At 40.6% G+C, this 26,521-nt stretch overlaps 1 protein-coding gene and 1 long non-coding RNA gene across 3 annotated transcripts in view; both read left to right on the forward strand.

The window, feature by feature from the left end:
- The window catches only part of LOC309503092, a 33,097-nt gene extending 8,824 nt beyond the window's left edge, over positions 1-24,273 (forward strand). For both annotated transcript variants that reach the window (XR_014207496.1, XR_014207497.1), the window contains exon 5: positions 24,015-24,273. This is a non-coding gene — a long non-coding RNA (uncharacterized lncRNA). The remainder of the gene's footprint in view (positions 1-24,014) is intronic.
- Positions 3,227-23,196, forward strand: LOC309514179 (uncharacterized protein). The gene is made up of 7 exons (XM_082190343.1): positions 3,227-3,695; positions 5,657-5,789; positions 17,488-17,705; positions 17,836-18,576; positions 18,621-18,905; positions 18,995-19,163; positions 22,545-23,196. The coding sequence occupies exons 3-7, from the start codon at positions 17,495-17,497 to the stop codon at positions 22,669-22,671; spliced, it is 1,533 nt and encodes a 510-aa protein (XP_082046469.1). The 5' UTR covers positions 3,227-3,695; positions 5,657-5,789; positions 17,488-17,494; the 3' UTR covers positions 22,672-23,196.
- Positions 24,274-26,521: the final 2,248 nt, after the last annotated feature.

The raw sequence follows: 26,521 nt of genomic DNA on the forward strand, positions 1-26,521 counted from the left end.
TGATATAATATGAAGGATTTCTTAAAAGTTGTTTTAAAAAAATAATTCTTTTAGGCACACACAGATGTCAAGATTCAGTCTATGCATCTCAACAATGGTGAGGAGCAGAATATTCAATGAGGAAAAGTAAATTACATAGACAATTCAGATCATAATTTATTCATACCGCAATGCATGATGGGAGCCATTAATGAGTTGTGATTGGTGGCAGCCACTGCAACATGCTTTATTATTGTCACCATTGTTGAGATTCACAGGCTGATTATTGATATCTGTGTTTTAAATGAACATGTCTGAATGTCTTTATGATCAGAACAATGTTTATTAAATATTTTGAATTATAAGTAAAGTACTGATAATCATAGGCTGAAGAATCACTAAACTGCAGCTAACAAGTTAAACCAAACTATCTTAATATGTTTCATTTGTCAGATCACAGCATGATTATGTCAAAACATAACCAATACTATAAGATAACATTTTACTTTGTTCAGTTAATTGTTATAAAACATTAACAGCAACGAACAACAGTAAATATTAAAGTAAACATATAATGGTCTAGAGCCCAACTAAAGCAAACACCCATCACCTTAATGGTAACTTACAATTTGTGCTTTTCTCCTTCAGTGATTCTGCTTGTTAACATCAGGTGTCTTCAATAATGCTCAATCATCACTAAATTAATCACTTAAAGGTAGGGTAGGTAATCATTTTTCTAAAAAAAAAACATTCCAAATTTGTTTAAACTGTCTTTATATACCAATACATAATTAAAATGTAAGTACTCTGAAAAAGAAAATTTAAAAATCGAGTGACTGTAGACCTTTTAATCTGCAATAAACACAGCTCATTATTTCCATTCACTCCACCCCCTCCCTTCTGAGCTCCTTCCAAAGCCACGCCCCCAAAACACATGAACGCGCGACGCCAAACGCTCAGGCTCAGCTGGAACAAGACGCATTTATTACCTGAGACGAGTGGAGAGGAAGGAGCGCAGTACATACAGTGACATCATGTCAGAATCACATGTAATAAAATACCTAACTTTATCACTATGAATATAAACAAATAAGATTTATTTTAGTACTCACTATCAAGCTAGCATATCGATAATGGTAAAGTTTCATTCGGTAACGAGCTATATTTATAAGGCAAAACTAAAAACAGGTTGCATTGATACACGTTTTTCCATTACCATCAGTTACACTGTGATGAAGATGAATTTCGTGTAAGATTCATAACATATACGGTGTTTTGCATGTAAGAGTTTCCATGATGAAAACATTGTTGACTCTAATGAAGACTAACGTACACTCCGAGTCCGGAGAAAAGTACCGCATCGTCGGCTCGAGGACAGGTCCGGGGTTGAGGGCGAAGCAGAGGAGGTCGTTCAAGAGTGCGGGCAGGGTCCGAGGAAGTAGTTTTTGCCTTGTTTGCCTTCGCTGACTGCATATGCAGGTGCTTTGAGCTGAATATTTCCGGGAACGGTGACATGTGATGAGTGCACGCAGGGCAGCGCGCGCAGTGGGGCTCGGGGCGGGCACGAGACATGAAGGCATCTGATTGGTTCTTTACATTCGCACCGAATGGCAGTGATTGGTCAGAGTTTTTACTGTCCTGCAGCTGCTACAGAGGTCTGATTTTTTTCATTCCTTTTTCTAAACACATAATGTATTGACTACTATCAGGATGGAAGGACCATTTCACCCAGTATAAAAAAAAGTGTTTCTGAACAGGATCACCTACCCTACCTTTAATTATCTCCTCAGCCCTAAATGCCGCTCCATCTGAAAGCAGGTGATGGTGATTTACTACTAATCAAGGAACCGTCTTTACTGATGAGATGCGCATAACAATATCGCGATTTAAATCGCCCAGCCCTAACTACAATTATAATATTGTTTTTATAATTTAGGCTATTTGTAGCATATTGTAGCCTACTGTGTGTGTGTGTGTGTGTGTGTGTGTGTGTGTGTGTGTGTGTGTGTGTGTGTGTGTGTGTGTAATAAATTAAAATTATTGATATGCAATACTTCTGTTCAGTAATCCCTGTATGCTGTGTAATAATTTGAGCATTGTGTCATTATCACAGGCTAAACAACCGAACAGTGCCTTCACTTACTGTATGCATACTGAACGACAGCATACTGTATTTATAGCCTATGTGTATAAGGAATTAAAATTATTTATATTTTAAATTATATAAAATTATATAAATTAAATTATATAAATTATATAATAATTATATTATTTGTATGCCAGTAAATTATGCCAGTATATTATTTATGCCAGTATACTTGTATGCCAGTATATTATTTATGCCAGTAAATTATATAAAATTATAAAATTATTGAGGCCAAAGTAACACTTCTTTTCAGCCCCACTCCCAACCATAATCATTGTATGCTTTATGTTTCTTTTAGTCTTTCAATTTTAATGTAATACTTAGCTTAATGGTTTTCTATTTATTTTTATAAAAATAAAATAAAAAATTGAGCATTTTATATCACAGGCTAAACAACCCAACAGTGCCTCAATGTGCACCACTGAGGCCACATTTACACATAGCCGGGTATTTAGAGAAACGAATATTTCTCCCCCTCCGTTTTCAAAAATAACATCGTGCACACAATATCGTTTTCAAAAAAAGTTGTCGTTTACATCAACCCGCATAAATACAAAGGGGCGGCAGTGTAAGGAGAAGGATAAAGCCATGCAAGCCAATCAGAATCCTCAAAATCGACAACGACGAATAGCACGAGCGACTTCCTGTTCCTTTCAAAACAATAGACATGGCGCGAGGTTCGTTCGTGTGGACAGACAGCGAAGCAAATGCAAACAGGCCAAAAGCGTTTTCACAAAAGTAAAAATGAGTACCACTTTAACAGCATCCATGATCAAATAGTAGCCAAACAAACTCATAGACAGTATGGAACAAACTCTAAACATAGGGCGCTCACATGACGTAAGCATTTTCTGGCGCATAATGTGACGTTTGAGAACCTAAAACCCCGTTTCTCCCAGTTGACACGGCAACACATAACCGGCGTTTTCAGAAATCTCCACTTTGGCCGGAGTTTTTAGAAATAATCGTTTTCTGGGATAAAAACGGCGTTTTCGTGTAAATGACAGGCCAAAACGCAGGGAAATATCTGCGTTTTCCCATCGTGTAAACGGGGCCTGAATGAGTCCACCTAATTTTGAAATTCATAGTGCGCACTGCGCAGCTGAAGCTCGTCTCTGATTGGATAATCGCGGGAGGAGAGCGGGAGGAGTGACGTCAATAACGAGCGAGCCAGAGCTGCATTTGCTAGAGAAAAAACAGAGGCGCAGCAGAAATCTTCGGAACACTTTATGTTTGTTTCAGTTTTTAAATTTGAATATACGTTTTCTATTATTTTTTTAACAACCTAACAGTGCCTCTAATTCTCTTTGTTCTTCTCATTGTGCTCTGAGTCCACCTAATTTTGAATTTCATAGCGCATATATGAAGCTCGTCTCTGATTGGATAATCACGGGAGGAGAGCGGGAGAAGCACGAGACGGAGACGACAGAGCTGCATTTAGACAAAAAACAAGCGCAGCAGAAAATCTTCGGACAAAATCATTTTAAAAGTTTTTAGGACAAATCTACGATTTCAACAAGTTTTTTGGAGGATCTGCTGCTGTTCATCCAGAAAATCTAAAGTTTGCACGGTAAGATTCACATTTAGTCTACTTTTTTTGAGACCAAGTGAAAATGTGTGCTGAAAGCCCATAATGATGTAACGTTAACGTTAGGCTAAGTTACGTTAACAGTTAAGCTAGCACTAGTTGATATTTAAGATAGCTAGCTAGATCAGTTTGTGATAACTTAGTTCAGCTGAAAACCACAAGCAAACACTTGAAACCCTAAAAATGATCACCTGCGTCTTTTGTAAAAAGAATTTGGATACGTTAAGAGGTATGTACTACATTGCAGAGTGCATAGGAATGAGCCCCGTTGTATTTTCAAATGTGTTGGCGCCAACTGTAGTCGAACATTTACCACTTACTCTGCTTTCAAGGGCCATTATTATCGTGTACACAATGCACCTGCACCGCAAGCTGCTCCTATAGCTGTTGTTGCGGATTTAAAATGCGCCATTTCATTATGTTCCCGCCATTTTCACACGGTGAAAGAACTAGTGTCTCACTTAATGATGTTTTATTAACAAAGTTTGGGAGGAACACGTTCTAATGATCAAACAATCAAGTCATTCCAACCAGCTGTCAGCAATCAGTAATCAACAGGTCCACTCAATCAGCATGATTAAAGGCCTATAAATACTCACAGTCGACTCACCCATTATCCTTGACAGTTTTCAGCATCCCTCCACCACCCCATCTCCTCACTCTTACCTGGTTATCTTCCTAACCAAGAGATACGGGGGGAGTACTCTGGGTTCGGGCCCAATTTCCGAGCTCGGAGCCCTCCCCCCGGACAGCACGCCAAATACGCATAACTATTTATTCTCTGATCATTTGTAAGTGTGAACTCGTGAAAATGATCATATTGGAGAGGGCAGGCCTGTGTCATGTCCAGTAAGTGGTTGTACGATCGTGTTTACAAAAAAGTCATCATTTACTTCCCACATGTGTAGGAAGCATAAAGCATGCTCCCCAGATGGTATTGATAACATGTACAGGGAAACTCGCCGTCAGCCCCCATTTGTCATTGCCAGTAAAGATGATTCAGAAAACACAGATGAAGCCATGCCAACAGCTAGTGCAGCCACTGATATGCAAGAGAATGATAGTCATTCTTATCTTAGAAACATTTGTCTCTTTTACCTTAAACTGCAAGGACAGCTGCTGATTCCTGCCTCTACTATACAGACTATTGTCGAGGAAATGCAAAATGTGCACGAGTTAGGTCAAGCCTTTACAATAACTAAAGTAAGTTCTTTTTAAAAAAATGATATGAGCCTGTCAGATGAAACAGTCACTAAAATATGTGACTGCATTAAAGAGTCAGATTTGTTCACTGCCTGTCATCAGGGACAATTAAGAACAACATACTCCAGAAATCAGACATTCACAAAAATGTTTAAATACACGGAACCCCAAAAAGTGACATTGGGAATGGATGAAAACATGACACAAAAATATGCTTACTACATACCAGTGACAGAAACTCTGAAGAGCTTTTTACAGTCACATTTAGGGAGGAATACACAGTCACAACAGTTTGGAGATCCTGATGCAGAGGTTTTTACGGATTTATATGATGGACAAAATTTCAAATGTCACCAGTTCTTTAATGAAAACCCTGAAAGCCTCAAATTGATTTTGTACCAAGATTCATTTGAAATTGTGAATCCCCTGGGTTCTGCTAAAAAGACACACAAAGTTCTTGCAGTTTATCTTTCATTAGCAAATTTACCCATTCATTTGCGTTCAAATACTGATAATATGTTTTTAGTCTTGTTGTGTGTTGAGAATGACCTTAAGCATTTTGGAGTAGCCAAAGTTTTCTCAGAGTTGTTAGCAGATCTAAAATCCTTGGAGAAAGATGGAATAAATGTAGATGGAGAAACCGTAAAAGGGGGTCTTTACTGCATTGCTGGGGATAACTTGGGTTCTCATTGCATAGGTGGGTTTACAGAGAACTTCAGCCGCTCTCATTATTTTTGCAGGTACTGTGAAATCACAAGAAGCGAGTTTGAGGCTGATCCGAATGTCTGTGGTCCTCCACGCACCCCAGTGACATATGACGCGGCTGTTGCTGATCTCCAGGCTGAAAACATTCAAAGCGTCAGAGGAATAAAGGTAAACTCTATCTTTAATACCCTTGAGTCTTTTCACGTATCCCAGCCTGGTCTCCCGCCTTGTTTAGGTCATGACCTCTTTGAAGGAGTCTTGTCATATGATCTAGCACTCTACCTGAAGGACATTATAAAAAAGAAAAAATGGTTCACATACTCACTCTTAAACAGGCGCATCAAACAGTTTAAGTATAAAGGTTCTGAAGCACTCACAAAGCCATGTGCTGTCAACCCTGACGGAGCCAAGTTATCAGGGCAAGCCATTCAAAACGTCTCGGGTTACGTATGTAACCCTCGTTCCCTGAGTAGGGAACGAGACGCTGCATCGATACTCGATACTTTGGGGAATGCCCTCGGCATGACGCGTCTTAAGTCTGTAATGGAACTATTCCAATCTTGATTGGTGCTCGTCACTCGTGACGTTGCATGTGACGGTGATCCGGAAGCTATAAAAGGGCAACGGAACATAGCCGTATCAGCTTTTAAAGGGTCGAAGCAAGTCGTTCTCAGGAGCACGAAAAGTGTGGCCGAGAGATGCAGCGTCTCGTTCCCTACTCAGGGAACGAGGGTTACATACGTAACCCGAGACGTTCCCTTTCGTAAAGGGAACTCCCGCTGCATCGATACTCGATACTTTGGGGAACGAATACCCACGCCGCCACACTGAGAGACCCTGCCCTGGTGTGAAGCAATCTGGCACACTCAAGACATGAGAACTTGTGAACCTGGTGTAGAGGACAGATCCAGACTGTAATGTTTGATGAAGGTGTGTGGGGAGGCCCAGCCAGCGGCATCACAGACCTCTTGAAGAGAAACCCCTGCTAACAAGGCTCTAGAGGATGCCACTCCTCTGGTTGAGTGAGCTTTTATCAGGAGAGGTGAAGGCAGATTGCGCACCTCGTAAGCTGAAGAAATAGCCTCTACTATCCACTTGCTAATAGTCTGCTTGGAGACCGGGGAGCCCTTCTTGGATAACCCAAAACACACAAACAGCTGGTCCGACTTCCTCCAGCCCGAGGTCCTATGTACATAGGCCTCAAGAGCTCGGACCGGGCATAACAAGTGTAACTTAGCTTGATCAGCCGACACATGCGGTGGAGGATGAAAGGCCGGAAGGATTATAGACCGTGCCACATTTGTGGGCACCTTAGGCACGTAGCCAGGTCTAGGGTGGAGAATGGCTCTCACTCTGCCAGGAGAGAACTCGAGGCAAGAGGGAGCCACAGATAGCGCCTGCAGGTCGCCAACTCGTTTCAGGGAAGTAATAGCGAGCAGGAAGGCTACCTTAAAGGATAAAAATTTCTCAGATACCTTATCCAGGGGTTCGAAGGGTGCCAGGGATAAACCTTCGAGGACCACTGCCAGGTCCCACGTGGGGACCCTAGGCTGGATAGCAGGCCTCATCCTCCTGGCTCCACGAAGGAAACGAATTATGAGTGGGTGTGTCCCCAGCGTGCCCACCCCTAAAGGCGTGTGGAAGGCTGATATAGCCGCCACATAGACCTTAAGCGTGGACGGGGAGAGCCCGTCAGAGAAACGATTCTGGAGGAACTCCAGTACTGAAGCCACTGGGCAGTTAACTGGGTCCAACTGATGTTCCCTGCACCATAAAATAAAAATTTTCCATTTAAATGCATAAAGTTTCCTCGTGGAGGGGGCTCTAGAGTTTACAATGGTCTCAACAACCTCGGTTGAGAGACCAGAATTTATGAATTGGTCCCCCTCAGGGGCCAATCCAGTAGCTTCCTGGGCTACCGCCAAGGGTGAAATATCATGACCTTGGGCTGAAGAGGGAGGACCATCCTGATCCGGATTCACCGCGGAAGGCCTGCCAGAAGGGCCCAGATGTTTGGAAGCCATATTTGGGCCTGTCAGTACAGGGCCACTAAGAGTAAGCTGATCCCGTACTGCTGAACCCTCTTGTACTCTAGAACCCCCGGGGGCAGAACAATCGGGGAAAGTATACACAGACATGGCCTCAACCCTGTCTGTATCATGATATCCAAACCCAGCAGAGCTGGAAGAGCATGGGAGAGGTGGCGCAGAAGGTGGCCGTCCACATAAAGGGGAAACAGGAGCACCTCTGACAAACCGACCTCCATCCCGGCTAAAGCCAACTTGGGGTGGAGTTCGAAATCCCCGGGCTGCAGCCCCTGCCTCGACAGGATGACTGCCCCCTCTTTGATCAGAGAGACCATCGACATAGTGTCTGTCAAAAATAGAACCTAATGGTCTCTCTGAAGTTTCCTCAGACCCTGTGTTTCCAACACAGGTACTAGGAGCAGGAACCATAACTTCCTCCCCATGATCAGAAAACGAGGGCATGTGCGCGTAACTCTGGTCATGCGGAGTGGGTTCCCTCTCGGGGAAAACCCATTGGTCCTGAGCCACTACTACAGGGCCCCCATGTACAGCAGGCCAAAGAATAGTATGTTGAACACTGCTGCCAGCGAGCCCACTCTTTAATAAGGTCACGTAGTGGTGGCCTGGCCTAGCTTGATATTCATGACTATGGTAAGGAAGATGAGTGTCTGAGCTGGAGACAATTGTGCCTGCATCATGACTATAACCTACACCGCCCCCAGGAATCGGTTTCTCTGAAGAGGCACTGGTGATTTTTCCTAGACTCTGAGCCATATTCCCTAGCACCTCACGAGACTCGAAACAACACCTCGGTGTTGAACCGTGTGCTCTAGTAGTCAATGGACAGGAATGAGGATGCCCTGAAGACTCCATGGAGCTAGGACAGTGACCATGCATTCCGAGGAGGTGCGGGGATACAATACTAGGCCGAATGGAAGAATCCGGAACTGATGTGCTTTTCCCCCAAAAGCAGATCTCGGAAACTTCCCGTGATGGGGTTAGAAGGGAATGAGGAGTTAAGGGCCTTGTGGATCTATCACGACAGACCAGTCCTCGGAGCTGGTCTGACTGACAGTCGGAATCTTGAATCTGAACCCCCTCGGAGGTTGATCCATTACCCTGAGATCCGAAACAAGGCCTTACTCCCCTTCCCTCACAGGAACTATGAAGTACCGGCTGTAGAACCCGGGCTCCCGAAACCGAGGAAGAGCTCACCTTGAGGTTTCCTTTGTTAAGAGAGACTTGACTTCCTGTTCCAAGAACCAACCCTGCTCGGGGCTGGCAGACATGTGAACCACCCTTAGTAGATAATATTTTTATATTAGCTCCGCTGTAAGCAGGACCCTCCAGGCTATATTTTGAAGACCCCTCGGGGTGTCTAAATATGCTATTATGGGGACCAGTCCCTCGAGACTGGCCTTGGCTAAAAATGTTCAAATGGTTTCGGTGACCTGAAGCAGCTAACTGGCAGGAACTAACCGAAATATGCTCTCTACAGACCTCCTGAGAGGTGGCGAACTCGACAGGGCCGCAACGTTTCCGGGCAGATACTGCGATTTGTGTTCGCTGGAAGCCGATGTGTCCCGAAGCGCCATCGGCGGCGGGAAGTAAACATCGATTTCCTAAGGGCTGTATAAGGGGGCGAGACTCCTGTACTCGCTCTCCTGGGGGAACGGCCATAAGGGTCTGCGTGTTACGACAAGACCTCTTAGTTGAAGCCATCTTAGCCCGAGAGACAGTCCTCAGACCTGTCCTCGATATAGAGGGCTTCATACGAGAATGTCTCTTCTGGCCCCAAGCCTTATACGGGGGGGCACGAGAGGAAACCTTCTCAAAATATGTTGAACTGGCGGCTGTCCCTTGAGGCTGCCCCCTGGCAGCAACCCCATGAGACCTAGATTGACAACTGGGGATAGCTGATTGTCGCTCTGCCTCCTGAAACCTTTCGACAACGGTTCTCGCCGCGTCGCCAAAGAGGCCAGAAGGTGAAAGGGGGGCATCGAGAAGGAAAGCCCTGTCCTTCTCCTCGATCCCCAAGCGATTAAGCCATAAATGTCTCTCTATGACGACTATTGCTGCCATAGAACGGCCAATAGCACGAGCCGTCTCCTTAATAATACGGAGAGATAAGTCAGCTACTCTACGAAATTCAGTAATACCGTTGAGTGAGACCTCCCAGTTATCATCCACCTCTTTGAGGAGGTCAGCCTGGTATGCCTGTAATAACCCCATCGTGTGTAGGCATGCACCGGCTCGACCCACCGCCATATAAGCTTTCCCTAACAAATTCGATGTACGAGATTTGGAGGGAAGTGTCTGAGCTATCAGGGGTGACGCAACGTCAGGGAGAAAATATTTCGCAAAATATTCCTCAACCCGAGGCATCACCCCATAACCATTCTCATTAGATTCCCTAATAGATGAGTAAATATATACATGGGGGGAAAATAATTGAGATGAACATGGATTTTCCCACGATCTCGATACCTCAGTATGAAGATCAGTGAAAAAGGGAAGGCTCTGACACAAAGATTGTGACTGGGTCTGCAGGAAGCGCTCATCCATTTTATTTTTCTTAGTCGCTTCCTGCTTATTATATGGCCATTCAACGTTTAATTTAACCACTGCCCTGGTCACAACCTCCAGCAATTCCTCAATAACGGGAATATGGGGTGGCGAATCCCCATATTTACAGATGGTGGACAACCAGAATGCCTATTACCGCCGCGCCAGCCGCGGCGAAATCACCGCGGCGAAAATAAACCAGCCGCATTTCAAAGTCGTTCCCGAAATGACCGCCAGGTGGCGCAAAGGGACATTGTGCAAAACAGCAGCAATTGCCGTATTTTAAAATGTAAGTGGGTTAAATATAAAACCCTAAGCCTAATAGGCATATTTTTCATATATATAAATAGGCCTATTAGGCTACAACAGAATAGAACCAAAGATAGAATCAATTTTAGAACTGAAAAAATAGAATCAAAAGTTAAAAATAGAGACGATATTAGGAGCAATGACGCTGAATATTTTTTACTATTCTATTGAGGAATTAGATAAATGAAGAGCTCTCGTGAGCGATACAATTGCATAGTAATTTATAGTGATTTCAAAAGCAGTCCTTAAAAAATAAATAAATGGAGTAGTGTGGCATAATTTTTGAGAGATTACGCGGAACGCGTTTTAGTTAAGATCCTAGTTTCAATGCCCTTAATGTATATAGGCTAGGCTACTGCTTTAAAAAAAATGTCACAACGCGTTTTGAGATTGTTTTGAATTAAACATTGAAGTTTAAAATGTTGTGTTTTGGCACACCAGGCCGAGTGGCGTTACGCATTGTTCAAAAATCAGGTTTTATTCTGGCATGTTGAATTGGCGTTAGAATTTTTTTTTTTGATTTATTAGATTTAGATTTTAGATTTCGTTAGATTTATTTTTCTCATAACCGCTAAAAAAACTTAATATATGTCTTAATATGACCTACTTAATATAGGCAATAGGCATATAATAGCCTATATAATAAATTAGCAAAACTTGGCCACTAAATATTTAATTTTCAATTATTTTAATTATCACAATTAAAGTTTTAATTTTATTAAATTGAACAAGCGCAACAATCAGCATTTAATCAAATATTCTAAAAGATGTATTAATAATAATGTTATTTCAACATAATATTTCGTTTTTTCGACATAATATGTGTGCTTGCAACAAGCAAGATGTGTATTTGTAAATCCGGTGATGCGTGCATTGATTTTTATCAATAAACTAGTGTTTTCTGACAGTGTCGACTGCAAAGATGAAGTTGACGATCGCCATATTTGTAGTGAACGCACCTAGTGAGAAATGCACATAAAGACATAATCAGAGAGTAGCCTTTTTCTTTTCGTTTTGAATTATTTCGTTTGAAGACATTTCAAGCTTTGTGTATTTGATGTATTTATCATGTCTGTGTGTGAGGCATACGCTGAGTTTCGTTAAGTTAGGAGGATGAGATGCGCTCCAGCTGACGTGCAATGCAAGTGACCGCGCGGGCGCCTCCATGATTAGTGTCTGTTATATTTGCTTCTCTTACTTATTAAATCCAGCAATTGGTTGATGAAAAATTGATTAAAATTAAGATACAATTTATAGAAAACGAAATTCACTTTAAAGAAAGGTTTTCTACTAAACAAAACTTAATGAAGTGGTCAAAATCATGTCTGACCCACTCCATATCCATCTCTCGATATAATGCATCCTATCTTACTCATGCTGTTCACTTTTCATATTCAACATAGATGGAAAAAAATAACATTATAATATTTGAACAAATATGATACTAAATGAGATTATTTAATGGCTACAACAGTATAGTAGGCCTATAGACTCTATTTGTACAAATTGCTGCACATTAATTTAATTAAATGAAACCTTGTAACGAATTCACACTGTAGGGTAGACTGTGTACAGTTGAGACACCTTAAATAACTTGCGTTCGCAGCAAGCACAAGTTGTGATTTTTGCTGTGCACTTGCATATTAGTGTCAGCTGGGAAGGAAATATAGAGACCAGACCTCTTGGAACTTTAATTGAATACATAGCGTTGGTAAAGCATACTGAAATTACATCCGTACAAATGTATTAGGCCCTACTGAAAATAAATGTATCGAATTTAAGCAAAGTAGCCTAAATGTTAAGACTGTAAGCCCTTTGCTTTTTTACGTAGCCTATAAAGGACTCTTATAGCCGACTTTGTGTTAATTTAATTTGTAGAGGATTTTTTTAACTCAAACATTAACACTGAAATAAATGAAACTAAATTATTGTAAATTGTTTGGCACACCACGACGAGTGGCGCTATGCATTGTTCTAAAGCCAGGTTTTATTCTGGCATGTTGAATTAGTGTTCGACAAACGCGGCGGCGCGTTCATTTGAATGAAGAGCGCTTCTCGCTCGTGTGAGCGAACACACACTGGAACGTTAGGCCATGTCACAACGAGTGAATCGTGGCCGAGTGGTTGAACTTACGTTACGATCATTTAGATGACACGGGTTCGAATCCCGAACTAACTTGGACTACTGATATTTTTATATTAGCCTATTAATGCATTTTATAGTCTATTGTTGATGCAGAGAGATTTGTCTAGTTCTAAAACACACACACACACACACACACACACACACACACACACACACACACACACACACACACACACACACACACACACACACATATATATATGACGTTTAAACGACAAAGAAATAAAATCAGAACCAGTATTCTGTTGCGTTCATGGTTCCAGTGGCAGTAATGCATCCACGGCTTTTCAAAATGTTACAAAGCGTTTTGAGATTGTTTTGAATGAAATATTGAAGTTAATAATTAAGTGTTTTGGCACACCACGACGAGTGGCAAACTCTTTGTTTTGTTTTGCAAACTCAGCTAGCCTGTGGGGGGTTTGGAGAAGGCAATAGTTGCTTTATCGTGGGGGTGCAGGACAGAGGTGTTAATGTTCCGTCTTTCATATGGAGAGTGTCGGAGCCAGCCTGATGAGCAGGCAAAGGCAAAATTCTTTTAAGGATTAATCTCAAAATCTCCAAAAGTCCATAGCCTATGTACAGTAGGCCCTATATCTTATTACATTATATATTGTAGTTTTATTGATTGTATTTAAAGGTTTTCTACACACAATTTCAATTTAGCAGATACAGAGCTCTTTAATTCGCGACCCACCTCGTTTTATTGTAAGGTGAATTCAGCAAGGCATGTTGTATCTTTGATGGAACAAAAGCTATTTGTTACAGTTTTTTCTTTCGTGATTTGTGTGGATGACACACAGCGACATATACAGTATTATCAGCTGTATGGTGTTTTTTTACGCTGAAATGCTTAATTTCGAGAAAGACCCGCGCGCACAGTGAGGGAGACCAAACTTACTAAAAAAATATCCAGCGCGAGAGAGGCAAAGAAAAACGCCGGTTCTTAATTTATGTTGCTTTGAACTTTTTTCGTTTTGTACCGTTTTAATTTAGCTGCAATTTCTTTGACAATAGAAAATGTTGCAAGAATAAGAGTCTGTGTTTCTTATTTTGCATCACAAAGGGAATAAACTATCGATGCAACCCTGTTTAAATAAAAAAACTGTCCCGACACTTTATTCATACCTTGAAATGTGCGATGGGTTTTCAAACTTAATTAATTTTCTTTTTCTTTTACATTTTCATTGTTTATTTTTTAATTGAAAGCAATACTGTATTGAAAGTATTTTTCTGATTTGTTCGATCTGTTTTGAAAAATGTCTTCAGTTGCTATGGCCGGGTATAACTGTCAGTCATCTCAATCTCGTGAATGATTCACACACACACAAAAAAAAAAAATTTAGCAGATTAAAGACGAGCTTCATCATCTTCATTTTCTGGTGCAATCGGCTGACAGTCTTCCTTCAGATGTGTCGTCTTTGCAGCGGCTCAACTGGAATGTAGCAAATTTATGTTGTAATGTACAATTGATAATTAAACAAGATGATTGACTTTAATAAACAGATGCATATTTAAGCATCAAGAACGGAAAAACATAAACACTGTCGGCTACACTGAGATTCGATCTCAGATCGTTTGAAGCTTCGAGAGGCTATTGTTAATGCATTGACCACAGAGCTATCGTCTGAGCTATCGTTCCCTAAAAGTCTGTTTTATTCTCTGCTTTGTTTGTTTATAATTTTACATATTCAATCAGTCTCATTTTTGTTCAAATAATGAAAAAAGTGTTTGTTTGTTTTTTTACAAGATCTTGCGCCATGTTTTTTTATTTTTATTATTATTCTTTTTAAATAAACAGATAGGAAACTTACCTTTAAAAATGCCGCAGTTGCTGCTGTTTTGCCCTGTCACTTGCGCCACCCGGTATAGCCATTTCGCGAACGACTTTGAAATTCGACTGGTTTATTTTTGCTGCGGCAGTAATAGGCATTGTGGTTGATTATTTATTAAAGAATTCAATTGATAATCATAACAACATGTAAGCCTATTTAATTCTGAATATAACAAAGAATGCTTAAACCGACTAACATCGGTTAGTAACTGAAAGTCCTGAAAATGTTTTAATTTTACGGTAAATTATTTTAATTTATTTCACTGTTATGTTTCAGTTAATAAATCTACAAACACATTAAAATAACACGAAGTAAATGACAAGTAACCTATTGACATAGCCTTTCTAAATTATAGAAAAACTGGGCACACAATGTTAACGTGTGTCTACTTTGTTTAAATTTTATGAATTTGATTCGTTTAACCACAATATTTATCTTGAATTTATCTGTGACCTCAGCTCAGATTACTGCCGCGGCAGATTACGTCATAAAGAGAATAAACTGACACTTTTCAAAGTCTGTGATTACAGCGCCACTCAGCGGTAAAAGGCAGCAAATACACATCCCATTTTTGCCGCCGCGGGAACGGCGGCGGTAAAAGTCTCATTCTGGTTGTCCACCATCTGTATGTGATTCAGTGTTGATAATATCTAACCCCTCGGAGCCAGATAAATCAAACGCTGTGTCCTTAACACGGTCGGAAGAAGCCGCAGCGCGGGCTTCCGAACCGTGCGCGAGACCAGTGGAGCTGGTTAATAAACACTGAGAAAGGGTCGCAACCGTCTCAGTGTTATCTGCCAGCTCCACGTGCGAATCCCATGCATACAAGCGGCGCGCTGCCTCAACAGACGCGGGGCCTGATGCACTGGAAACGCGAGCCTGATCTGATTGATCGAACAAGCTCAAACGGGAGCGGAGCTCTCTCATAGATAGCTGAAAACAGTTTGCACAGACAGCGCCCTCGAGCACTGCCCGTGCATGCTCCACTCCCAGACAAACAACACAAAACGAGTGCGTGTCACCCTCGCTCAAATAGCGCGAGCAAGGGGACGCACACCGCCTGAGTCGTTTCTCTATATTCGCCATATATATATTGAGATAGACAAACAACACCAAATAAGACAATACAGTCACACAGAACGCTTGCTGAAGACAGAAAGCTGATACGGCTATGTTCCGTTGCCCTTTTATAGCTTCCGGATCACCGTCACATGCAACGTCACGAGTGACGAGCACCAATCAAGATTGGAATAGTTCCATTACAGACTTCAGACGCGTCATGCCCAAGCGGGAAGGAAGTCGACCGGAAGTTGAAGCCGGCCGCGTGCCACCATCTTGTAGCAGAACTTCACCTGCTGTTAGCATCCCATTGACTCCCATTCATTTTGGCGTCACTTTGACAGCGAATAACTTTACATCTGAGGCGTTTGAAGACTCCATTTGTCCATTATTTATTTCTAAAGAAACACGACAATGTATAAAATGCTCCATTACCTTGTAGCTTACGTTATGGCCCCGTAGAAGCAGTTTTTGTAAAAGTAGGCTAACGATTGCGTCATAACCGCACGACTCTCTGTCGCACAGTAGAGAGATTACCGTATTGACGGGAGGAGAAGCTCGCGGGCAATCGGGGAGACGTGGAGGCAAAATGACAAAATAATTAATCAGAATACCTAGCAAAAGTTTCTCCTGCTCCTAGCTCATGGACACCTCCTACTCACGATCTCCGTCTCTGCAAGATTCGGAAGGGAATGATTCAGATTTCTCATGCCACAGCCACTAGAAGACAGACGGGTTGCTCACGTCACATCTACGTCGTCAAGCTCAGTTTGAGTCTGCGCGTCAGGAACGGAAGTCCTAAAAAATCGCTGAAAATGGGCTTCACTTGCCTTAATTGAGTTCCAATGAGATGACTCTGTCCATTTCTTATACTGTCTATGGTCATGCCGAGGGCATTCCCCAAAGTATCGAGTATCGATGCAGCGGGAGTTCCCTTTACGAAAGGGAACTGGAACCTTTTGAGATTGCTACCAGTTTTGATTGGTGACAAAGTGCAAAACCACGAGGATGAAGTATGGCAGTTAGCTCTCCAGCTAAAGGACATTGTGGATCTTATTTGTGCTCAGAACATTTCCTTGTCCCAGATAGCATATCTTGATATTTTGATCCAAGAATATTTGGAGTTGAGAAAGATGTTGTTTCCTGAAACTCAACTAAAACCCAAGCACCACTATTTGCGGCATTATTCAGCACTGCTTTTGAAATTTGGTCCATTGATAAGATTATGGACGCTCAGGTTTGAAAGTAAACACAGCTATTTTAAAAGATGTGCCAGACACTTGAAAAACTTCAAAAACATTTGCCAAACTTTGTCAGAGCGTCATCAGATGTATCAGGCATATCTTTTAGCTGGTCAAGAATGCAGTAAACTACTGCAAGTGAAAGACAGCTGTGCATTTTATCCCAACCTCTACAGTAACGCTATTAAACATGCAGTCAGGGAGTTAGCCTTTTCAGAAAGCAATACCACAGTTACCACAGACATTCAGTACAAGGGCACTGCGTATAAAAAAGGACAGTTTCTTGTGTTCGGAAATGATGAGTATATGGAGTTTGGTGAACTTCTACTCATCTTGATTCAAAATGACACATCGGTGTATGTTTTGATGGATATCCACAAAGGCATCTTCCTCTCAGAATACCATCTGTATTCTGTGACAAAGGACAGTCTTGGGTTACAGTGCATCAACATTAATGACCTGCCCGATTTCTATCCTTTGGTATCATACATTCTTGATGGATACCAAGTCATTCCACTAAAACACAGTATTGTGGCAAAATAAAGTCCAATTAAAGCTCACTTCTCACTGTAAATAGTTTGACATCAATATAAGTGTTACCTGATGCATGTCCCTGCTCTGTTAAGCGTATGTACTATATATATATATTTTTCTGTTCTGTTTGAAGGTGGCATTTTTTTTCTTCAGAGCAAATATGAGTGACTCAGAGCAAACCTTCCTAGATGTCGCCATCATGGAAGTCCTACCACAACTTCAAGCAATAAACAAAAACATCCTGGAAGAGCACTTGCAGTCCATTGGAGTCGAGACGTATGAGGATCTAAAGTTCGTAACGGAGGCTGATTTGATGACTGCATTAAGACCTGTACAAGTCAGAAAGCTTCTTTCGGTTTGGAAACAGAAATGTAAATAAACACCACACACCACCACAAAACTATTCAGAATCAAAAGCAGACATGGACATTGTGTAATTTTGTACAGTGTGAATAATTATAATCTTTCTTTTTTTTTGTTCTTTTTTTTTGTAATTTAAAGACCACACTTCAGAGAACAGCTCATTATCATCTGTTGAAGCCTCACCTACCCAATCGCTATCCGTTTCACCCAAAATTTCATCGTCAACCTCCTCCAGCAGCCCAGGACTTGACACCCAGTGGGATGACAACTTCAAAATTCCATGGGGTAAATTTCCTGAGGAAGTGATGGATTCTCTGGAGAGGGGAAAAAGGCCCGGCACAAAACTGAGGCGGCAAATGGTCCGGATTGTTGTCGCTGAGATGATGGAGAAATGCCCTCATGTAGGTAAAAAGCATTCAACTGATGTTGCAACAAAAATGGTGGCAAAATATCAAAATTCTCTCCAAGATGTAATAGAGGGCGATATTGTTGGAACAGGCTACCATTCCCTTGTCAAACAGTTGCAAAACAGAATTGAAAATGTGAGGCGCACTTCAACACCCAAAATAAGAAAAAGAAAACATCAGACTGATGTCTCAGACCAGACAGACGAGATCCCATTAGAAGAGACCGCAGCAATGCAGGACACTTACGGATGCATCAAATGGAATGTAAAATTTCTGCCCATTGAAGAAACTCAAGAGAGCCAGCAGCACAAGATGGAAAAACTCCAGGTGATGTTCCAAAACTCAGATGCCAATCCAGAGGAGGTAAAATGCCTAATGAAGTCCACGTTTTACACACAGCGTCAACATGTCAACCAGGGAAAAAGTATCAAATGCCTTAGAGAGGAGTGGCCGTTTTGGTTTGATGAACTTGGCATGTCAGTCCACTTCAAGGAACTCACTGAATTGACCTCAAAGAGACATTCACACGAAATTTGGATTTGAAAGGAAAAAGGCTTCTCGACTACTTGACCACAGTTTGTGTCAACAAGAGCAAGAAGTTCCTTCAGAATTATGGAAGGCTTCAGAGGATGCGGGGAATGCAGAGTGGCTGTTCAGATGATGTGATAGAGATGCTCCTGCTTCTGCTCAGCTACTTTGAGGAGGAGGAGAAGTCCATGTTCTTCCATGTAGAAGATGGATGTCTGGCAGAAGAGGTCCAACTGGAGCAAGTGCCCCTGACACCCACTGTTATTGTCTGTGGTAAGTTTTTTGTTTTTTTTACTGTTTATAGAATTGCAGATTGAAGTGCAGAGCTTAATGATATAACCTGTTAAATAATTTGTTCATAGGACAGTCCTGCTATTCCACAACAAGGTACATGCTGAGTCTGGATCAGATCCTAATCAACACAAACATCTCCTCATTCATTTCTGCATTGTGCCTCATGTTCGGGAGCTACTACTGTTTTAACATCCATTATCCATCTGAGCTGGCTTCAACTCTGGAGTTTCTTCAAAGGTGAGTAAACATGGCTTTCTTATTACTACTTTCCCTGGTCTAGACACACACACACACACACACACACACACACACACACACACACACACACACACGGAGAGAGACAGACATGCATGCATTGCACATACATACACACACATACATACGTGCACACGCATACAGACAGAGACACACACACATACACGCATGCATACAGACACATGTATGCATGCAGACCGATAGATAAACACATTTACACACATATATACATACAGACACGCACGCGCACACACACACACACACACACACACGCATGCATACAGACACATGTATGCATGCAGACCGATAGATAAACACATTCACACACATATATACATACAGACAGACACGCATACATACACACACGCATACAGACAGACAGACACACATGCACATACATGCATACACACATACATACGCATACATACGTGTATACACACAAGACACACACATACATACACGAATGCCGACAGACACACACGCATACATTTACACATTGACACACACACGCACACACACATATATATATATATATACAGATTACTGACAGACACACATAGATTACTGACAGACACACATATATACATACAGACAGACATGCATACACAAACACGCACGCGCACACACACAGAGACAGACATACATGCATACATAGATAAACATACACATACATACGTGCATACAGACACACGCATACAGACACACATGTATGCATGCAGACAGAGACATAGACATGCATACACACGCATAGATAGACATACGCATACATACGTGCATACAGACAGACGCACAGACAGAGACACACACTCAAACAGAAAGGCATGCACAGACACACATGTATGCATGCAAACAGACACACACATGCATTCACACATTGACACACACATATTTACATACAGACAGAGACACAGACATGCATACATGCGTGCATACACAGACACATGCATACAGACGCACAGACAGACAGAGACACACACGCAAACAGAAAGGCACGCACGCACACAGAGGCATCCAGACACATGCAGGCACGCACACAGACACATACGTGCATACACAGACACACACACACACATGCATACAGACAGAGAGACACACACAAACAGAAAGGCACGCACACAGAGAGGCATGCACGCAGACAGACACACACAGACCGAGACACATGCACGCACACAGGCAGGCACGCACACATACAGGCAGGCACGCACACATACAGACAGGCACGCACACATACAGACAGGCAAGCACACAGACATACAAACAGACATGCACACAGACAGACACACACACACACACACATATGAAGAGTTTGGTTCCAAAACTTGATAAACACCATTTTTTTTTAAATTGAGTTCCCGCAAAAATCAGTATTGTATAGGGTCGGTATTGAAAAGTCCATTTTAAATTTTACGTAAAATGCGATATCCGCCGTGTTATTCTCTCATGTTTTCTCCCTTTCTTTCCAAACCGCGACAAACGCCAGTCTCCTTTCTCTGCAGAATGCGATAAATCCGCTCAACCAATCACAGCGCACCATTCCACGCATTGTAAACAGTAACGGCGGCGCTCTGAATACACCTGGCATCCTAGTTTTTCCTATCTACTTTGTACTTTTTGATCAACAATCAAACAAAAATGTGTATAATTTTGGCGGCATTGATGAACCTGTGGTGGTTTCTGCGGTAGGGAAGAAACGTAAGCCATCGAAATCTAATCATTTAAGTGAGGAGATTAAGAAGACGCGGGAGGAGGAAAAATGCCGACTGTTGCTTGTTCTCACACGACAGCATCAAACTTCAGTAACGCTGACATGTTAACCCCTGGGGATCTTTTGAAAAACTTTCAATTGTTTTACTCAAAGTCAACGAAAACCGAGCAGGACCAAGCCATTTTACAGATGATCGCCGTCAAAAAAGTTCAGGAGGTATTTCCTAGCGATGGCTGATTGTATGTATTTTTAGTCCAGTGCCTGTAATAAGATATTGACCGAGTTCAGAGGCTGTCATATGTGGATCAACTTATTTTGTTGTGTATTTTCAACAGTTTCAATATGAAAAATAACTTTTATATTGATTCAATGGATTAATTGCATTTTGAAAAAAGTGTCATGAATTTATTGCATTTTGGGGGGAAAATTATCAGTTTTTATAATAAATCTTTGAAATCAAAACAATTTTTTTTTTTCGTTATTATAACCTAAAGATGCTATGTGAAAGTTTGAAACAGAAAATAGTGGTTTTCATCTTGCCACATTCTTGGTAAAGAAAACACATTTTTACTCAAATTAATCAAAATGGATTTATCGCGTTTTGGAACCAAACTCTTCATATATACATGCCGATTACTGACAGACACATACATACATACAGACAGACAGACAGACAGACTCTCTCTCTCTCTCTCACACACACACACACACACACACACACACACACACACACACACACACACACACACACACACACACACACACACACACACACACACACACACACACACACACACACACACACACACACACACACACACACACAGTGGTGTGAAAGTGTTTGCCCCCTTTGCAAATATGATTAAATATGGCTATAAAAAAAAAATCAACCTGCATTTTTTATCCTTTTGATATTTTATTTTAAAAATCTGCAAAACTCTAACCTTTCATTGAAGTAAAATAATTGAAAGTGGGGGGGAAATCACATTATGAAATAAATGTTTTTCTCCAAAACAACTTTGCCCCCTTTTATTAAATACTTTTTTTGCAACATCTTTTTTCCAAGATAACAGTTTCTCCTATAATTCCTGATGAGTTTGGAGGACACCTGACAAGAGATCATCCTGGACATCTTGTTCAGATACATGGCATCACGGATTCGATCAAATACCAACAGATAAAAAAATCTAAACCTGACCGCTTGTTCTAGAAATCTTATAACGGAGAACAGGATGGAGAGATTCTGTATGGAGGAATGATCTCTGATCTCTTGTCAGGTGTTCTCCAAACTCTTCAGGCATTATAGGAGAAAACTCAGAGCTGTTTTCTTGGAAAAAAGAGGTTGCAAAAAGTATTTAATAAAAGGAGGCAAACAATTTTTCCCAACGTGTTTTGGAGAAAAACATTTATTTCATAATGTGACACCCCCCCACACACAATTTTAATTATTTTACTTCAATGAAAGGTTAGATTTTTGCACATTTTTAGAATAAAATATCAAAAGGATTAAAAAAGCAGATTTATTTTTTACAGCCATATTTGATCATATTTACAAAGGGGGCAAGCACGTTTTCACACCACTGTATATATACACACGCATACATACTGTGGTTTTTTTATTGATCAACTAAAATGCTTAATATACTTTTATTCTACAGGTGTTTTTTCTCAATAAACCCAGAAAAGGGAACCAAAGTACAGAATAAAAACTCCAAGCGCCCTCTCAACTTGAACCCTCGAGTCCTCACCCTGATACAGCAACTCTCCGATCACGAGTGGTGTTAAGCCTAAATGTGGACTCTTTCTGTTGACTCTGACTGTTTGTTTGAGAAGAGGTACTGTTTTCACTTTAAATCCACAATGTGTATTATGGTTAAGTAAGGCACTATGTAATTTTGTTTTAAACTCTTAAAGGTGCACTGTAACTTTGTCTGTTAGAGGGTACGTAGGTATCTTGCATTTATTCAATTAGAACTGTTTTTAATGTCCAAAAAATACCTTAAACGTGCATTCTTACTGTAAGGGGGCTCGCCTCTCCACAGATCTGACCTGTAACTTGATCTATTGGCATCACCTGATTGTCCCTATGGAGATTAGTTGTTTGTTGTAGTTGTATGCCATACTGTTGAACATTCCAGACAGGGAGAGTGTGGGTTGTTGTGAACTGAGTTGTTGTTGTGTGCCTGGCACTTAAACTTTGTTAAAAAAATAAAAAAATAAACCTTTTCAAACTTAGTTTGAAAAAAATGAAAATGCATCCAATTGTTTACAACTATTTTGATGGCTGTTAAATAAATTTAGCAAAAGTGATATTTTCTTCTCTTGTCTTATTTCAAGGTGTATTTTTGAAATTTACCACAATATAACTGCATTATTAAAACATAAAAATACTGCATATTATGGATATTTTATGTATAATATACAGGACATCTCCATTTAGAATGCAAAGTTTTACTGTTGTTTTACCAGTTTAAATTAGTTTTTTGTTTGATATTTCCCTGTTAATTTCATCATTTATTGATGCACAATAAGCAATTATTACATGTAGAAAATACAGGAAATTTTCTATTTATATACAACACAGTTATGTGAAATTAACAAAAAAAATTGTAGACTTAACAGTTTTTTAATGTGATTCAGCCGTCATTTCATTCACTGTAAATCAATTTACATATTTCGTCCGTAAAGTTATCTACGGTGGTGCTGTATTTTTTACAGGAATTCTCTGGTAACCACAGCTGCCAGAGTTTTCCCGTAAAAACAACAGTTTTTTTTTTACAGTGTATATATATACTTCAATGTGTATATTATATAATGTACTGACTGCTGCTTTGTAAATGTATGTAAGGAACAGGCAACTCTGGCCCTTTGCATTCTACTTTTTGAGGTTAATTAAGAGTTAACCTCCAACCCTAATTGAGCACATCTGAAAATTTTAACCAAAGTCTTCAGGTTTATTTCTAGACAATAGGCAGGAGGGTTTGAGGTTGGAGCTAAATCTGCAGGACAGTGGACGCTGAGGGCCAGAGTAAACCATCACTGATTTAAATAACTCAGAACATAAGCTGACCCGACTGTCCATTAAACAACTTCATTTGAATGGTTTGTGTTTTTTGTTTTACTTTCAGACCAGGACTGGAGAACGCCTGACAATGGGATGTTGAGACTTCTTCCTCTGGTTGAGAAAAAGCTCCACCACATCAGTGATCACATCTTCTGTTCTTCTGTTCTTCAACTGAACAAACTGTTTAGACGAGGAAGAACACAAACACGATAGAGACATGTACAGGGAAGAGCAAGAAACCAGTTTAGCTGTGATAATGAATTATTATTTTTCAACACAATATCAAATCTGTTTTCTGTAGGTGACTGAATATGATTCTCTTTATTTATATGTACAATTATGGTTTAATATTTTTCTGTTGTCTGTTGTTTGTTCTCATAGGATGCAGTGAATTCTGAGAGCACCACAGGGAGACAGAATATAGACACAGATCTACCTTCACCAGCAAAAAAAAAAAAAAAAAAAAAGTCTCTGGGAAGCTTTTTTATGACTGTCTCAGACATGCCAGCATCTCTGCAGCTGGAATATGCCATTGCCTCTGAGATGAACAGCTACCAGCTTACTCCCTCTATCGACAGTGAGGAAGATCCTCTTCAATGGTGGAAACTACATCAAATTAACTTCCCAAGATTGAGCAAGCTTGCTCAAAAATATTTGTGCATTCCAGCTACGAGCTCACCATCTGAGAGGGTGTTTAGCACTGGAGGGAATGTGGTGACATGCCAACATTCATGCTTGAAACCAGAAATGGTGGACATGCTGGTTTTCTTAGCAGAAAACCTTTAAACATTTAAAGCAGCTAGATTCTGCCACTGTTCAAATTGTAGTTATTTTGGAGACTTTAGTCTGGGTTGTTTTTTTGTTGTTGTGTTTTGTTGGTTTAATTACACACGTTAATATATATATATCTTTATTTATTTTGGCTATATGTCTGTTCCAGAGACGTGTTAACTTTTCGATAAAGTTCTAATTGATTTCCTTTGGAAATATGTTTCAAATTCACACAGAATGCATTAAAACTGTAAAGCATGTCTGTTTGTGTCAAAATCGTGATTAAAATCGAAAAAAAAAAAAAAAAAAAAAAAGAAATCGTGAGAGGTTTTTTTTTGTCCATATCGCACAGCCCTACTACTCACCGTATTCTCCTGCATCCCATGCTGTGGACTTCAGTGTTTCCCGAAGGATTATCTGCCTGTTATGTCTACGAAACATCAATGTGAAAGATGAGTATTGCTGTTTTTTCTGTTACCTATAAAACTACACTTCAAACTTGTCTAACTATTACACTTAAAGATGTGCATTTCGCAGCACAGTCATAGATACACAGTTATTTTGTGTATGTCACTAAACAACAGTTAAGCAAATGAATTACAGTTGATAAGTGGTATTTTTATGTGAAAGGTGGGATGATTCATTATTTATTCTGTCCACACCAAAACTTTGACACCAGAGTTTTAGGCATCTGTCTTTTAGGCCCGATCCAGAAAACAGACGTTGTGTTTTATGTCTTAATAATTGTTCTTATTTTTATGAAAACATGTGGTAAGCAGTTTTTGGCCTCATCAGCAGAATGCCGAAATGTTTTAAAGGGGTCATATAATGGTACATGCACTTTTACAAGTGTATTGTACTGACATGTGTGTTGGCAGTGCCTGTAAAATTATCAAAATCCATGATGCGAATACGCCTCATTCGCGCGTCAAGTTCGCGCGAATGGCGCGAATTGAGCATCTGGCGCGTTAAGCGCGTTACGCGCGAATGTTTTATGTAGTGCTTTTTGTGCATTCTCGTGTTTGACGCGAATTCGCGTCTGCCGCCCGAGTTGAAAAATCTGAACTTCTGCGTCAATTCGCGCCGCGTTAACCAATCAGGAGCCTGTTTGCTGCTGTCACGTGGTGAAGTGACAGTTTACAATGTTATTTTATGTTTGGCCTCAATAAATTATTTTGTAATATGACTAAAATGCACAACAAAGCAAATCTTTCACATAAAAACTCGATTTTAGGGATGAGCGAGTACAGCATTATCTGTATCTGTATCTGTATCTGTTAACCATATGAATTATCTGTATCTGTATCTGTACTCGGACTGGGCGGGCCCTAACCCGGAAGTGGGCGGGATTTAACCCGGAAGTGGGTCGGGTTGTCTTGAAATGGGCAGGGCTTTAACCGGTATGTTATTTTAAGCATGCAATTGATATGGGTTGATCAGAAATTGTTATATTTATTGCTGATTAGAAAACTATTTACATGACAGCATCAGCATTGAGCTTCAGATCAATGGTTTTGATCACGATAACAAACTAATATATACGGAACAAGTTTTGCAACAATGAATACAACACATGCGGTTGCAATTATGAAGTAAAATGTAATGAACAAGAGTTTTCATCTCAACTAGGGCTGGGTGATATGGACCAAAAGTCATATCCCGATATATTTAGGCTGAATATCGATATACGATATATATCCCAATATTTTTTCCGCAAAGTGAGAGCAAATGTTCAGTCAAAGTCAAAGCCAAATATGACATGTCACAAGTAGTTTTATTGAAACCGGCTCTTTCAGTGAA

Source organism: Leuciscus leuciscus (assembly GCF_965113295.1).
Source record: "Leuciscus leuciscus genome assembly, chromosome: 1".
NCBI classification, from domain to species: Eukaryota; Metazoa; Chordata; class Actinopteri; order Cypriniformes; family Leuciscidae; genus Leuciscus; species Leuciscus leuciscus.

Coding starts and splice junctions, on each gene's coding strand:
- LOC309514179 (XM_082190343.1), top strand. CDS start 17,495: ATGAGTGACTCAGAGCAAACCTTCCTAGATGTCGCCATCATGGAAGTC. Junction 18,906..18,994: donor ACCCACTGTTATTGTCTGTG/GTAAGTTTTTTG, acceptor ATTTGTTCATAG/GACAGTCCTGCTATTCCACA. Junction 19,164..22,544: donor ACTCTGGAGTTTCTTCAAAG/GTGAGTAAACAT, acceptor TTTATTCTACAG/GTGTTTTTTCTCAATAAACC.